This window comes from Takifugu flavidus, chromosome 8 (assembly GCF_003711565.1).
Source record: "Takifugu flavidus isolate HTHZ2018 chromosome 8, ASM371156v2, whole genome shotgun sequence".
NCBI lineage: Eukaryota > Metazoa > Chordata > Actinopteri > Tetraodontiformes > Tetraodontidae > Takifugu > Takifugu flavidus.
In genome coordinates, this window is record NC_079527.1 from 15,190,901 (window position 1) to 15,207,893 (window position 16,993).

General features: G+C 46.1%; 2 protein-coding genes and 1 long non-coding RNA gene across 5 annotated transcripts; 1 reads left to right on the forward strand and 2 right to left on the reverse strand.

The window, feature by feature from the left end:
- Window positions 1-124: 124 nt before the first annotated feature.
- On the reverse strand, window positions 125-12,293 carry pkig (protein kinase (cAMP-dependent, catalytic) inhibitor gamma). The gene is made up of 3 exons (XM_057039771.1): window positions 11,984-12,293; window positions 1,399-1,583; window positions 125-706 (listed from the first exon to the last, which is right to left on the reverse strand). Exons 2-3 carry the CDS (start codon window positions 1,553-1,555, stop codon window positions 624-626), a joined length of 240 nt encoding a protein of 79 aa, XP_056895751.1. The 5' UTR covers window positions 1,556-1,583; window positions 11,984-12,293; the 3' UTR covers window positions 125-623.
- LOC130529500 (uncharacterized) lies at window positions 2,946-5,080 on the forward strand. Its single transcript, XR_008951593.1, has 2 exons — window positions 2,946-3,146; window positions 4,562-5,080. It is a non-coding gene; the product is annotated as an uncharacterized LOC130529500 (long non-coding RNA).
- Window positions 12,294-13,188: 895 nt separating the features above from the next.
- ttpal (tocopherol (alpha) transfer protein-like) lies at window positions 13,189-16,992 on the reverse strand. Of its 3 annotated transcripts, XM_057039768.1 has the most exons (6): window positions 16,910-16,992; window positions 16,251-16,476; window positions 15,694-15,937; window positions 15,386-15,579; window positions 15,138-15,248; window positions 13,189-14,969 (listed from the first exon to the last, which is right to left on the reverse strand). In XM_057039768.1, the coding sequence occupies exons 1-6, from the start codon at window positions 16,951-16,953 to the stop codon at window positions 14,688-14,690; spliced, it is 1,101 nt and encodes a 366-aa protein (XP_056895748.1). In that variant the 5' UTR covers window positions 16,954-16,992; the 3' UTR covers window positions 13,189-14,687. The 3 variants fall into 3 exon arrangements, with proteins under 3 accessions (XP_056895748.1, XP_056895745.1, XP_056895747.1); XM_057039765.1 differs by having other exon boundaries at window positions 15,386-15,937; XM_057039767.1 differs by having other exon boundaries at window positions 15,386-15,937; window positions 16,797-16,916.
- Between the last annotated feature and the right edge of the window lies 1 nt (window position 16,993).

Sequence of the window (16,993 nt, forward strand, 5' to 3'; positions counted from 1 at the left end):
CGCTGGAGTCCGGAGGCAGCACAAAAGCTGCATTCAGCAATATTTATGGCTTCAGATGTGATTAATCCAGGCTGGTTGGTGCCGATCCTGCTCAGACGAACCAGAAATAATAGCAGACAACAGATACAGTAATTCATATCTATTTTATTACAATTGCTATCACAAAGATATCACTGAACATTAACAATAAATATGAAGTCTGTACACAACAGTTTAATGGCAATTAAGCTTGTATAGGACAAAAAAAACCTGAAACTGACTGAGGATCACAAACAAACACAGACGGAGAAAGTAAACGAGAGACGGATGGTGGTGAACATGCCCCCCCGGTCACACTGTTCAGTATCAGGCGGTAAAATGCTTTCAGCTCCCTCAAGTCTTCAGAGTTCTGTCTTTTCTTGTCTGATCGGGATTATAAAATGACCAACAGAGGAAAGAGCAGCTCCTGTTTCAGTCTGATCCCCCGGAGAAGACGAGCGTCTGGGCTGCAGCAGCTCCAAACAGGCCGGCAGTGAGCGAAGGCGTCCTCCATGAGGACCACCAAAATGCACTCTCCTCCCTCCTCCACGTCTCTGCCCTCAATAGTCTGTACTCCCCCCTCGCTCTTCAGTCCATGGTTGACTTTAGGACGGGTCTCCACTTCCCTGGGCATCGTGGCTGCTGGAGCCCTCTGCCTCTGGCGCTGGGGCGGCCCCGGCGTTCCCTTCTGCAGAAAAACACAGACGTTAAAGAAATCAATGGGAAAACCATTTGCTTTCTGTGGTTTCTGTGCAGAATGAAGGTCCAAATGAAGTCCTGGCAGCATAACGGTCGAGTGCTCTGACCGCTGGACGGCCTGCCAAAGCTTTAACACTCGGATCTGCATCAAATGATCACAAATATCCAATTGTGTTAATGAGCAAAACCAAATGAAATGAATTCCTACCAAAGCTATTCTTCTAAATCAGACCTGTGAATTCTGCATCTCTGACTCTGAGAATGAATAAAAGCTGTGGGTTTACACGGTCCTCGCAACAGGCCAGAAATCTGCCTTCAGTGCTCAGAAAAATTAAATTCCAGAGAAAAGAACCAGAAGTTCCTGTAGCTGCACCCTGTTGGCCGTGATGCGAGATCCGTTAAAAGCTTCCCACAGAGCCACAGTAGAGCTGCGTGATTTATCAGCGTCGGCGGTTATCATGTCATGGGAAACTCGTCTGTGACTGAGACGGAAGTCCGAAACAACAACCGAGTAGTTCACAATGGTGAGACTGGAGATGTGGCCAACACCCAGAAAGGGAGGAAACCTCCCGGTGATTGTAAACACCTGAGTGCAGAGACCCCGATTCACAAAGATAAAAGCTTCAGCTGGAGTTCCAGAGGGGCCGTGCCTCATTAGAATCCCTCTGCAGGTGAGCTTACCTGCAGCCTTTAGGTCCATCTCCGCCATGTCTTTGGCAAGTTCACTGGTGCCGGCAGGCCCTTGTCCTCCTTCCCTGGTGATGTCGGGCACGGCGTTCCTGCGACCTGTGCGATCACAGTTGATGAAGTCTGAGTACGACGCCTCTACGTCCATCATCTGTCCATGACCTGCGCTCTCATTACACCTGCCAGAGGACGGAGGAAGAGGAGTCAGAGCCCTGAGACGGGGGGGTCGTGCCCGGTGACCTCACAGTCATCGTGAGCAGAGCGGAGCCGCGCTGGATTACCGAGCCAATACCAGCTCTTCAGAAGCTTTCAGCACCAGACCAGATATCAGCCACACAGAATGAAGGTGTTCAGAATTCCCAGAACTGTTTCAGAGGAGCGATTAAGGGCCCCACCGACATCGCTGCTAATTGGTTGCGACAATTATATCAGGAAAACAAAACCCAGTTGAAATTCTCTGCGGCTCTTGGGCGTCTGTTGTCAAATATCTAATCAGTCAAATGTGTCCTATTTTTCACAGTCTTGATAGAAACCCAGGAAGGGCCTGAACGGAGGAACACGGAGACTCAGCAGCGCTGCAGCGGCAGCCAACCAGAGGGGCTTTTAAATGACTGGGAGAAGTTTGAGGCACTAAAGTGCCCTGAAGTTTCAGCTGTCTCCTCTCCCTCCATACGCTCATTAACTCCAGCTCTGTTATTCCTGCTTGTTAACGTCATATTCTCCCTGCCTTCTTCCAACCGTCTGAGGAAAAACAAAAGTGTATTAGCAACTTATTTGTCCTCCGTTTCCTGTTCTCAGTCCATATATAACTAGGTCATGGACACCGCCAACCATTAAAACACCACACAGCTGGCAAATCCTCAGGAGGGAATACGTCTGCGCCAGAACTGGGAAACGGAAAGAATGCAGTAATGGTGGTAAACACAGAGCTCAGGGCTGGATAACAAGGACAGATTCACAGTCAGGAGCTTTAAAACCACCTCTGCAGCTCAACTGTGGATCTGCCGAACAACAAAGACGCCAGCAGAATCCAACAGAACTCCAAACCCGCCTGACCCGGCGGACCCAAGGCCCAACCGTTCCCACTCCAGCCACGATCCCTCACATTCCTCTCAAATCACTGAAAGGGTCCCACAATTGTTTCCTTTCTGTTATGGACAGTTTGCGTTCTCCGTGCCAAAAAGGAAGCGCCGTCTGGTCGTTGGCTTTCAGGTCACACGCAGCCACCATGTTTCTGGAGGGAAAATGAATTTGGCAATGAAAGGGCAATCTTTAGGGCCCCGGGGGGGAGAGCGCTACGTTGGCAAATGTCACCGGGTTTCTGGGCGGCTGACTTTCCCCCAAAGCTTCGCAGAAACACACAAGACATTCTGCATCCTGGCTGCACACGGCGGCGCCGCTGCTGACGGGCAGGTGGTCGCTAATGAGCCATATCAGGGGGGAGGAGTGACGGCTCGTGGTTACACCAGTGAGTGTTCCATAAGCTCAGGCGGACCTGAAAGCCTTTCATGAGTTTAATCATTAAAGGAAAACTACAAGAGCTGCAACATGCCTGCGTCTCCCGGTCCTCCGGTCAGAGACGCCCGGTTCTGTAGGACAAAACCCAGTGAACTGGAACAAAGAAGGAAATGTGTGTCTGAAGGAACGGGTGGATCCAGGATGTTCAAAGACAAACTTCCTCAAAAACAGACGCTTGTGAAGACGACCCTGCATGTGGAGTTGCCGGGTTTAAAAGACACTCGGTGGGTTGATGTGATGACGAGACTGTTGGTGAGCGGCGTTGTTTGTCACTGGCCCAGCTGCTCGGTGGCTTATGGGACCGTCGTTTAATTACCATGTTTGTTTAATTAGTCGGCCGTGCTTGAGGAGGAACCTCTTCCCTCAGATCATTAACAGGTTTCCATGGAAGGAGGACAACTTTGGTGGTGATGTCCTCAGCCTGGCCTCAGCAGTGATGATGTTGAGCTGCAACAACACGTATCTCATGTTGTCCCCAGCCGGGCAACGGCCGTGTGGGTCACGGAACCTTGGTCCCGTTGTGTCCCTGCTCTCCCTTTCTAGCTCCGCGCGTCGGGTAGAGAATGTCTGCTGAGGCTGCAGACACGGCAACAGTTGCAGTTCTGGCAGGGTTGGAAGGAACCTGCTGCAACTGTCACGTGACCTCGAGTGTCCAGCAGGAGAGGGTTGGACAGCATGGAGAGCAGGGCCGAGGCTGTGGGCAACGCCAGTCAACCCGACCACTTACACTGGGCCCATTAGAGCCCAGCTGGAGCCTTTTAAACCTGATTTGGATGTAATAAGCTCACATCAACATCAGCACTAACCTAGAGAAAGCCGGGTAGAAAATGCTAATGGATGGAAATCAGAAACATGGAGGAGGGTGTAGAAAGCTTCTGTGAACCCGACGACCAGCTCCAACGGGTCCACTGGTCTTCAGAAGCACTTAAAAAAAGATGGCATTTTAGATTTACATTTGAGTTGGTTTGTCTGGAAACAGAATTGTCTTTGAATCGTTGACCAAAATGGTCTTCATGTCCTTTTTGTGATTATTAACCAAAATCTGGCATCACTAATGAAATCTGAGCAAACCAACACAGGAAAACATGAAGCTGACAGTCCTACCACAGCCGCTCCACGCGTTCTCCACTACCCACACGATCCTCCGCAACCTTCAGCGATCCGGCATGGAACCAGCGTTCCAGCTCTTTGCCCTCCCGTTCGCCTACTCGCCCTTTCAGCCTCTGTCAAACGTGATCTGGGCTCCGTCTGTTCACATGATGTCAGCAGCAGCTTGTTTGACACTGAGCCCACTTCAAACAAAAGGGAGCTGTTTCTCCTTGCTGAGATTTAGCATTGTTTCCCCTCTGCAGGCTTCCTCTATGAGCTCCCCACATTCAGCTCTAGTGTGTATATTTGCCCATATCCTTCCTCTTCTCCTGGGACCAAGGGTGTCAACAACTAATTTCCCCTGGTGAGGGAAATAATGCTGCTTTTTCTCTGCAGTAATCAGGTGCTTTCAACGTTAAAACTTTTCCCTGCTGAGCACAGACACACACACACACACACACACACACACACCATGACCGTCACCCAGCAGCACTTAAGCTTCAAGCTCCTACTGTAAATTCTTGTTCCAGCTCTCCGTCTTCTTTTTCAGACATTACCAGGAGTGAGTGCGGATACCACGATGATCCCGCCCCTCTCCTTTAATTGCCATCCAAAAGGAGCATGCTGAGGTCTCATGACTGAAGGCGTTATCATCTGAAGAGCCGCGGATAAGACGTCTGACCGGTGCTATTAGCATCAGCTGCCAGGAAAGACTTGAACAACCTAATGAATAAAACAAGAGGTCCAGCTCAGGCCACTTCTTCAGAAGGGTGCAGCCAAATCAAAAATCAATCCAGCTCGGACACATTAGGGCACACAGACGAGCCCCCAGTCGTGCTTTGGTTTCTCTCTTCACAACTTCAAGCCCATCTCAGATAAATTCCAGAGAGGATCAATAGACAAAGAGAAAAGATCTGGAAAGGATTTTTGCTGCTGACTGTTAATAAGCTGCTCAGAGATGCTGCCAACAATCACTTTCTGCATCTGTGGATTCTCTGATATTCTGATGAGACTTTTGACTTTGAGGTAAAGATAAAACCCAGACGTAGAGCAGACAAGTGTCCCAAAACCTAATCTTCACTACATGGGTTCAGTTTAGTCTTAGTTCGACTGTAACTTTGCACAGATTTCCACTGCAGAAGTAAAGAAAAATAGACTTCATTTTGTAGGTTTCTGAGCTATATTACTTTTCATTTAAGCAAAAGGACTGAAGCTACACTGTAAAACATCCACAATCATAACGTTGCAGCTGGAATTAGCATGCTAACAGTTTTACTCTAAGAAATGTTTGGTTTGGGTTTTTTTTTTTTACCCAAAAAGGAAACAGAGAGTCAGTGTGACCTTTTGCATCAGGAGGGACATTAGGAAGGAAGAGCAATGCACATGCATGTTATATCCTGGCTGATTACAAGTACATTTGAGGATTTGCTGACCCGGAACGGCAGCCCGATTTCTCAGATCAGCCTCTCTATTCGAAGTAGTGGGGGAGGAGACCCACCAGCACCTCCGTGCAGCCGAGAGGGCTCGTCCCCTTATTCCAGTCTGCAGGTAACTCCCAGCTTTGTGAGACTTTCACAGGATCCAGAGTAATCCCCCCCAGCACCACCGAGCCCAAACAAATCACATCAATCACGTGACCTTTCACTGCACTGCAGCAAATACAACCGACTGAGTAAACGAAGGTTGACAGTCCAGAAAATTATTAATAGAACATGTTTATTTGAAGTCTGTGGAATTAAACAGACTTCCCCTCAGTGACCACTGGACTGACTCACTTCTGTTCATCCGTCAGGCCCGATGATAATAAACACCCAGGAGCCGGGTGATATTCCCACTACACAACAAATTCCTTTTGTTAGCGCAGCTCACATAGCAACAGCTGCGCTGGTCGATACACACGCGAACGAGTGCAACCTGACGTCGCCACACTGTCACGCAAAATACGGAAACAGGATCGCAGGATCAGGCATCCGTGTTTGAGCTGACTGAGGGTCCCGTTACATGTACGACAATGTGCAATTTGTACGGCTCTTCCTGTGAAATGTGCAAATATCCAATTTTTAACGGATCCCTTCCAGGTGGTGCCGACATGTGACCGGATATCAGAGTCAACAGCAACAGCAGGCGTCCTCTCGAGCTATAGGGAGCCCCCCCCCCGTGGTGTATTTGTGCCTGTGTGTGTGCCTGTGTGTTTGTGTGTGTGTGGAAAAAAAAACATAATTCACAGTTCAAACAGGATCAGCAAAAGGCATTAGATTATAATCTGGGTTATTAAACGTCCTGGACACGTTTGCCGTGATATAAAAATCAACATTCGATACTGTCAATAAGCCACAGTGAGCGAGCGTCTCGTCACCACACGTAGGACCCAGGTTACCTCGGCTGCTCTGCCTCTTTTAGCAGAGACCTTTGCAGCCCAGCATGGTCACAAAAATGATCTCAGGGTCTAAAACTGGCCTCCGTCGTGTGTTCTGTTCTAGTTCCCAGGAGGACTCGAGGGTTTCGGACCTTCAAGACCAGTCCAGGAGCAGCTTCTCAGCTGCACATTAAATTTCTCTCTGCTCCGGTTGGATGGATGAGAACAAAAGATGTAAAGTCATTATTATTATTAATATTATTATTCCAAGTAATCTGTTAAAATGCTTCTGTTCTGAGAAAAGGTGATTTGATGCCATTAAGCAGATGAAGGGAAACAGTAATTAAGTAGGAAGGAAATAATTACAACAATCAATAAATCCCAACTGCTTTTGCTTTTCAAATGGTTTTCTTTCATTTCTTCCCCATTTCAGGGTACTGACACACACTAACGGGACCCTGGGAGGCGTCACTGATGAAGATCCATTTCGAATTTACATCTAAATCAAATCCAACCTTTGCGAGGTGTAAACAGATCCTTCTCCCACCGTCCATCTATTCTAATTCTCCTACATGGTCTCATGCTTCTATTTCCGTCCATAATAACAAGCAGAGCTCAGCAGGAAGCAGGTGTTTGCCCGGCCTCCGTGTTTATGGCCTCTTTTTCCCCTCTAAGCACATGCTGGAGGCTAAATGACACCCTTATGTTGATGAAGAGGAGAGGAGGAGTGAGGACAAGAGTCAGATAAGATGGAGTGATGCAGGAGGAGGTGGAGGGGAAGAGGTGCAGGTGGAGGAGGAGCAGCCTCCTGTTTGGTGATGATTGTTCTAAATTTCACGGTAAAGAAAGCAGCTCAAAATGAGTCTTGAGTGATGATCATGGCAGAGCAGAGTGGATGAAGGAGGAGATGGAGGAGAAAGAACGCTGCCAGAAGACGAGGGAGGACGAGGAGCAGGGAAGGAATGCTGTCCTGTTTATTGTGCTTTCTATATACGGAGAGGAAGATTCCCCACAGACTCCAGTGTTTTTATTACACTTTTTCATGCATCAGAATCAGACTTCCTCCTCCTCCTCCTCCTCCTCCTCAGCTAAACTGCAGCCCATGACCCTCATGACCCCTCTAAGATTAGAAACCCCCCAATTTTCCATACATGAACACTAATAACACTCCATTTGCAGCAAATACATACGGCTAATGGAAGAGAACGCCACCCAAATCTTTGTGACAGCGTCGCTGACTCGACCTGGAACTTCTGCCTGGGTCTCAGGTGCCTGTGCTGATGCCGACCGCGTTCCTCTGCTCTCTAAGTGACCTGCAAAATCCTCGCCAGCATCGTCCTCACACCACTTCCCCAGCCGAGGAGGATGTGGGCGTCAAATGATTGGATGTAATGACGCTCACAGGCTCCTACATTGTGGGCATGAAGCAGATCATCTCCAACACCCCAGACAGTCGACGCACCGACTCACACAAGCGTCGGCTCCAAAGCAGCAGCTTTAAACGTCCAGCTGGAAGAAAGAGGCGAGTCCCCCTGATAAATATCATCCAGGTGGGATTGTGTTAACCTTCAGGTCACACAGCAGATCCATCAAAACAGCCTGTGTTCAACAGCTGGGATCCCCGACTTCAGCGTCAGGTTTAGTCAGGAGGGTTTCTCCTTTGTTGAGGAGCCCCCTGCTTTTTCAGTCCTCAGAGAGTTGGATTTAAAGAAATCTGACATTTTAAAGCACGCTGAGACTTTGGAGTTGCAGCAGATACAGAACAGTCCATCACAGGCCGGCGCTTCCCTTTGTTTGCGTTTCCCTTTTTAGTCCTCAAATGTGGTGACTCCTCTTACTCTTTTAAAAGTCATACAGCAGATTTGCTTTGTAATAATTATTCATCTTTTTTCTTCAGGAACCCCATCAAATCATCGTAAGCTTAAAGAGAACAGCAAAGGTCTGCATGATTAATACCACGTGATAAAAAATTCTCTTAGTGAATTGATTTCTCGTGAGTCAGCTGATGTATGGGCCCATTTCAATTATTTACAATCAATGGTTATAATATGATCCTTTGGGGGCTAATGATATATTTTATATGGCATAGATTGGGCATAGTTCAGTTAAAGACATCAATTCAGGTACCTCTTAGTAAAACCTCTTAAAAGGAATGTTAATGTTGGGTTTTATTCTAGTATGGCCCACTGTCGCTAGGTAACAGGCAGCCATTTCAGAGGAAAGATGGGAAGCCTTGTTTAAGTCTGTTGACATAAGATAATAAAAGTATACTAATAAGACTGTAAAAATAGCTGAATGTCCTCAGATACTATTATCATAGAATGTTTAGCCTGAAATGTGTATTTATTTGTTCAAGCACCTTCTTTCCCGTGGAATCATACAGAACCCACTAAAAGATGTTTTCCTGTTAGTTCCCTTGTTTTTCTTCATTGATATTTGTCATTTCTGATGATGCACGCTTCGCACCAGGCCACTGGGTGGCGCTGTTACGCAGTGTTGCCAGTTTTGCGATATCAGCGAAGAAGAATGAGTGACAGTTATGGATGCTGCATAACAACTGTCCTTCCAATAAATACTATACGCACATACATCTGCATATATGCTAGTCTGTGTCACTAAAGAAGACCCCAAGGCAATTTAATGATGACGTCATGCTTAAGATTTACCACAATGTCATAATAAAAAGGCAGGAATAATGATATCATCTTAAAGAAGAGGCAGTTCTGTTCATTCATGATGAGTTGAGTTTTTACAGAAATGTACGATAAATGGAACATGTGTCTTTGGGGAACACCGAAAGGCTTGAAAACTCCGATCGATCCAATTCCACATTGATACTTAGCCTAGTTCAAACTGGTTGGCCCAGTTCAGTCCCAAGGAAAGGCTGCACTCCTCTAATCCCAGAGCAGCTATAATTACACGCACGACCATTACCCACGGCCTCGGCTATTTATAGCACCGGTAGACCCATTTCATTAGATTTACCTTTATGCCATCACAGGCAGCAACCAGCAGATGGATGATACCAGTCATGAATCACATAAAATGAGATGATCTCATGCTTGTTTTACAGCAAATGTGCATCTGTGATTCTTGAAGCCTGGTGGGAATATTTAACATGTTCTAATGAGCAGATGCAGCCTGGTACCAACAAGCCTTCAATGTCTGGCACATGATAAAGGGGCTCACAATATACTCTGCTGACGAGGAAGCTTGAATCTTCCACAAAAAGGCCAAAGACCTCAGTTCTGGTCAATCGGAACACCACCATCCGGATCCCTGCTGTCTCTGAAACAGAAAGGCCTCTGGACAGGTGAAGGGATCCAGACATAATCTCTCATCTGGAAGAAACTGGAACCAATTCCGAGATTAAGTTTCTATATTTAACTAAAGCACGTGATCATGATCCTTCTGCCCTTGCGGGAAAAAAACAAACCCTTCCGGAACCCACTGCATTAAACTGCTACCGAGGAGCAGAGCTCTGGAAGAGGAACTGACAAATATCATCCAGCTCTGGGAGGAAAGAGAACTCTGAAAAAAGTAACTGAAATGGTGGTCGTAGTTTATAGAGACTCGGCAGGAGGAGAGGTTCATTCACTATCCTCAAGTTGTATTGACCATAAAGAGCTGCAGATGATCAGAGCTGCACTGCCGAGACCCGATTACTCGGGATCTAGTCCCGTCTGAGTGACACTAACCACTGTCACAGGTCAGAAATATCACACAGAGCCCCCGAGGGTAAGCGGCATTAGAAGCAGAACTACGAGCAGATGTTATCCTGATGGTCATGTGACCGCTCATCTGCAGACGTCCACAGTTCTGACAGGCAGGAAGGAAGGACGGTCGTGTCCATGGCCAACAGAGCGTCTCCAGACCGTCCCTGCCTGATCCAACGGCTCCCTGCTGCTCTCCCTCCCCTACTTGGCCATTTTGAGGATACCAGACCATGTTTGGTTGGCTGATGCTAAGACGAGAGAGCGATTCCAAAGAAAGCCATGCGAGTCGGCTCCGGCGCTGCAGCGTTAATGCTAAAGCTCCACAGATCCTTCAGGGCAGATGGATATTGGCACCAGTGCTACTGAATACTGGGAGCTGCATTGTTTTGAACAGATTTTCAGCAGTCTCATTGGAATCAGACTGAGCTTTAAGTGGTTGTCACATTTATTTACTATTATTTATCATTACTATCTATTATTAACTACATTTAACCACTATTAACTATGACCAAACGTGTACAGATCAAAAATCAAAGACTGACAAACTGCCTTCCAGTAAAGACCCCACACACACACACACACACTCACTCACTCACACACACTCCAAATGCATGTGCACCTATCTGCCAGAGGTAATTATTGGTTATCTTATCAAATGAATCCTCACTGTCATCAGTGATGTCAAACACTCAGATCAGCGAAGCCACTTCCTGTTTTTGCTGAGCTTTTCCAGGCACAAGCTCATCTGGACACATCAGATTGCAGCTCTCACACAATGCGCTGATCCAGTGTAATCGGAATAGTTTTTGTTCCAAAACACATGGCAACACAGCTGCGTGTCAGGGCGCGGCGGAATGGTTCACCCTAACTAAAGTAATGAACGTTAATCTGTCTCCTCTCAGATGAGACCGCGTTGCTTTCATATCTATCTTGTCTAAAATGTTGACAGAGGAAAAGGTTGCAACTATCAAACCAATTCAGACCCCAGGAATGTCACTGCACGTCACACTCGTGACCAAATCAATTGATTTTTTTAAAAATTTGATTTATTTCCATCTTTCCAAGATCTACAATCAAAACTCAAACTATAGAGTGACTTGACCTAAGCGGCCTCCTCTCAGAGTGACTGCTGTTTCCAGTAGAGCTCTACATAATCCACCTAACATCATGGAATAGTGGGAACGGACAGAATCAGGGCCACAGCCATGAACCGCTGTAGCCACGGGATGAGGAGAAGCAGGGGACACTCTTGGTTTCAATCCTCCAGCCATGTGACAGTGAAGCAAAGCAGCACATGCAGGGCTGAAGGCCAGTGTTTATCCTCACTGCTGCTTGTGCCCAGTGACGCTGGCCCCTGCCCAGCAACACTCATGCAGAGTGGGGGGTCCCAGGCAGCTCTGGCCAGCCTCAACAGCAGCTCTTCAGCCAGAGACGAAGCCGCTCTCACATGAACAGAAGCGTCATCAACGCTTCTGTTCATCCAGTCGAGAGATCAAACAAAATTACCATGAAAGTTTTTGGCGTTGAGAGGATAATAAAGATGAGGAGACGTAATGGATGCCGAGTGCTCGTCATTACCACAACGCGTGTGCGTGCGTGTGTGTCAGTCCCTCAAATTGAACACGACGCGCACAGCTGAAGCACTTGAATGTCATTAACAGCGACGATAGCAGCCAACATTTACGGACGCGCAGGCACAAAGACGCGGAATCTGCGCGCTCCGTGAAGGAAGCACGCATCGCCTCAGCCCGCAGAGATGTATTGTCTGAGCCGTCGCTGTTGTGCGTGAGGAAATGTCTCAATAAAGCCACGCAAAGCGCCTCCGCGGCGACGCGGTTTCCCTATTCTCGAGCAGCCGACCCAACAAAGGGCGCAGATGTGGGAGACGCGCGCCACTAACCTTGGCGGGGTCACCTCCTGTTATCCACTTGTTACAATGGAGATTCAACACCATGGATCCTCCGCTTAAGTTTGCTGGCAGGCGGACAGGAGGCGCTGCAGGCCGAGCTGGGCTGGAGCCGGAACAGGCGGCCGTGGAGGCAGCGGCGGGGAGCCCGAGGACGCGTGGACGCTCCTTCCCTTTCCCCGGGATACCAGCCGCGAAACAACGAGAAAAGGTTACGTCTTCAAACAGCTGTTATTCCAAAATGGAGTTAGCCGCGGCCAAGCCAATCAGAGCGCGCCTGCGGAGGCTCCCACTCCTCTGTGGGCTGGAGCCAAGCGCCACAGCGCGCTCACATCATCACAAGACTTCCAGTTTACAGGCATTTTTCACAATAACCACCATGATTCACTGTAGCTCTTCTGTCACGACAGCTTTATTTTTACACCAAAAGAGCGGAAAACCCCCACTGTTGAGACAGCTGCAGCCTTCCATGACTTTCAGGGCTCGATTCTTTATTACCCGTGATGTAGTGTGGCAGAGGAAAGAGGGGATTTATTATATTACACAGTATATCAAAGGACAGATATGAATAGATGGCAAAGTGCCATTTGCAGCAAATTAAACAATCCCACAGTCCTGATAAATACACAAGGAAGAACAAAGTGGACATAAAGAGAGGGCCATTCTAATTACGCTCAAGGGAAATAAATAGAGGTTACAGCCGGTGGGACGCACAATACAATATCAAGAGCTCTTTATCTATTTAAAGAGATCCTATACACACTGGGAAAACCTTTAAAATCTCATGGCCTTCATATGACTTGGAAGCTCATCATAGGCTATAAAATATTATTTAAGGCCAGGGTCGTTTAGTTTAGTCCCAGAACAGCACAAATATCTTTGCTTTAGCCGAACACATTATTTATTTGGGAACATTTAATGATTTTGACTTTTTGGTTGTTTTTACCAGAAACTACAGTAACGCCAGTGTCTCTTTTTTATTAATAAGAATTAATAAATTCTGTAGTTCAGCAGATAGTCAATATTTAAACTCATTTAGATGTCTTGACTGTGGTGGTTACTGGGAAAGGGTGAAATGCCGCCCCCTCGTGGACATGATCGATAATAACGAGTGTGCGAGTGGTCAGGAAAAGTAAAAATGATGCCAAAGCCCCAATAAAATGCAGTTTATATACGCATCTGAAACACGAATACACAAATTTAGCAGTTTGTTCCTATCATTTTATTTTCCTGCTTTCACTGTCAGCAGAATAATACAGCTCAAACACGCAGACATGCCTAAAATAAAAGTATAAAAAAGACAATTGATAAAAATAAGTATTTTCACTCCAGCAAAAGAAATAGATTCAACATTATTGCACATTCGTCAAGATGGCCTGGTGAAAGATTTGGCAAAACAGATGTTGGTAAATTCAGGACTGAATGTTCTGCGTGTCCCTCTCAGCTGCCATGTTGAGACTGGGCCACAAAACAAGTCAGAAACCAAACATAAGGCCGGTCAGCTGACCCTGCAACACTCATTCTCAAAGTAGATTCAAGGCTGCGAAGATAAAAGCTGGAAAAGCTCTGGGAGGGAGGAGACATTCAATCCCATCACATCCATCGGTAAAACAAACCATGACAATGTTATTGACAATATCCATGAACATTCTTTTAGTGCACACAAATCTAGCACAGGTTGTGACACAGAGAAGAAGCTAAGCATCGATAACCATTTAAGGCAACTTATCAGAAGCTTACAAACACAAAGGGTTTCAATCCTAGTTGTAATGACCAGATGAGCATTTAAAGGATGTTTGGTTGAACTGGCCACTTCCCAAGCGTAACATTTTTTGTCAAAGTAACATATTGAAATTTGCTTTTGTTGCTCAGAACTTGGTAAAATCCGCCTCCTCAAATAAACAAGTTGCTAAAATAAAATCTTTACATTTCAATTGTTGAATTTGAAGACTTTCATGCTGAGTTGCTGGTGTGTAATTACTTTAAATTCAATAAACAGGCCAGTTGATGAAGATATGTACATCTTGTATTTTGTTTTAAGCCATAAAAGAAATAAGAAGCAATTCAGTTAAATTTGTAGTACCTGTTACCAAAAAAGCTTATTCAGCATTAACATTGACTCAGTACCAGCCGATACCAAAAGCCCAGCAATCAGAATCAGGACCAAAAAATGTGAGTTCTGCACATCAATACAGATGCTAGCTAAAAATTAAATGAAAAACACAATTTAAAGAGAAAATTGAAAATAAATAAGAGTTATTAATACTTTTTAAAATGTTAGAAGCCATTAGTGATATTTAAACATGAACCTGCACCATCGTTGTGAATTGCATTTTCATGTGTGATTTTTTGACACAAATATTACCTAGTTCATCTAAAATTTTCTAAAAATCTTCCCTTCCAGGCGACAAGAATGAAGCAAATCATTACGTTTTGGAAGGTGGAGGCATGAAGGATTTGACACCTTAAAACCAGACTATAATTGTGTAAAAGTTGGCCATCCTGATTTGTGTCCTTCTAATTTGCTGCTGAGATGATGGCGTCCTTGGATGCTGGGCTACACCTCAACTGGACCCACCGACCTGGACCGGCGCTGCTACTAAAGTACATTATCTAGGATACTATTTGCATCTTGCCCTGAAAGAGTCTACACACGTGTCAGATGAAACAGGAAGTGTCCTCCCAGAGGGGCGGAGCCTCAGTAACAGTAGTAGAGTTGAGAGCGAAGCCCCCTGAAGGTGTCCTCATCCTGGCCGCCCCCTGCCTGTTCTCCATCAAACAGCATGGAGTCGGGGAACACCACGCCCTCCAAGGGGTCAGGCTGGCAAAACTCCACTATGAATTCCTCCTCACTGTCCAGTAGCAACCTGGACCAGGCACACATGTCCAGCTGTCCCGCCGTGCCGCCGTACTCCTGTGGGAGGACGGAGCGCGGAATGTGGCGGTGTAGAGAGCGCGGGTCTGACCCGTGGAGGACGTACTGTTGGAACACAGCAGCACATCGCCATATTCACTTTAATACTGGTTATTCAGCAGCTGTGATAGCAGATCAGGCCAACGATCATTTCAATAGCGTCATCATTTGTGACGTCTAAGTCTGGCTAAAGTGTTCACAGCATCTCCGGCTGGAAGAAGAAAGGACACTCACCCTCTCCGCCATCTTCTCCTTCAGAAAAGGTTTAATTATAGCAAAGATGCCTTTGAAAATCCGAGGCTCGTTTATGATGTTAACCGCCTTGATCCTAATGGGAAACCCGTCCTGTGAGTGACAGGAAGTCACAACAAACCCTGAATGCAGCATCACTTATTCAATTAAGCAACATATTTTGCTTCAAGAGTTCGATAATAACTTAAAACCATCTGTGGAAGATACAAAGGAGTTAGGTGTCACCTTACCTGGAGGATGCTGACCACTTTTTTGGCGAGGAACGGTCCCGGATTGGAGGCTTGTGACATGCCGACTCCAGTGTAGTCCGCCAGGATCACAATACCGTTGACCTGCGTCACCTCGGGCTGGATCAGCTTTTCCAGCGTTAGATAAATGGCTCTCACATTATCAACAAATGGATAATCATTGGGTTTCCATTTTCCTGCACAGGGAGATGGGCTTGAGCAAGTGTGCATTAACAACAATGAGACAGCAAGTAGGATTAGATTATATAGGGCTGAAAATGTTTTATAGAAGAGGAGGAGACAGCGGCGACCTGGCCTCAGACAGAGGATAAATCTGCCGTTAGGATCAGGGTGTGGCAGAACTGTGAGGAAGCCCAGGTCCAGAACATGTTTAACTGTGGAAGGCTTCAGGTCCTTGAACACTTCTGGCCAAGCTTTACGGCCCGCGTGGTAGTTGAGCAGCAGCTGCAGAGCGCGGTCATAATCAAACTTCCTGGCCCGCAGGAAGCGGAGGAGAAAGGAATCATCCAGCCTGGTCCGAAGATTGGGCTGTTCCTGAAGCAGGGTTGGAATGTTCAGTTATAACAATACAATATTCCAAAATACGAAAAAAAAACAGTTACCAAACTAATAAAAAGGCAAATAATAATGTTACATCATTTGTGCACAACGAATTATAGACCTTGTTAAATGCACATGTATTGTCATATCTGATTTTAATCAATCTAAAGCTTTAGGATAGCATAAAATAAAAATAAAATCTTCAGGATGCAACAGAAAGATGATTGTACATCCCTGTCCTACTATACATAACTCATAACAACAATAACAACAACAACAACAACAATACATGAGAAGAATGAAAAACCTTCAGTATCATGTCTCTCAGGGCTTGGACATCACGGAGACGCCACTCTGGCTTCTCCTGGAGCTCTTCCCGTGCTTTGGCAACAAGTTCTGGGGTCAAGGTACAAGAATAGATGGGTGGCGGGGGTCCAGGGAACCAGCTGTGCCCTGCGGACCCTGGCGGGTCTGCGGGTGGTGACATGAGATCGATGGACTCATGCTGATCAGCCATGGACTGAATAATAAAGCTGAAAAACAACAAATTCGTTTGAATGCCTCGTTTTGGACTGTCCAAATAACAACTGTATATGTGCATGCGCGTATACGTATGCACATAAAATATATATATATGTGTGTGTGTGTGCACTTTGAGTGTCTTGGCATATTTTCTAAAAACACACTTTTATAAATGAACGTTTCCAGCATATTATGTCGAATAGCTATTTATCCAAAGCTGCTAATTTTGCTGAATGTGTTAGTAATAAATCAGTGTCTGTTCTTCCTCCCGAACCGGATCTTAAGCAGAACCGATGCGAAATGATTGCTGACAATAATGACTCAAAAATACCTTTGATTACTCAACTATTAAACGTGGGTTGTTTTTTTTCAAACACATATGATATTTTTGATATATTACGAACGTTTACAGCATAAAGGAACCAAAACCAGCGTATAACTAACCTGTCACGAAAACACTTCCGAGTTGAACAGACGACGCTTTTCATTGGTCGGAAAGCGACACGTGACCAACTTCTTCTTCTTCTT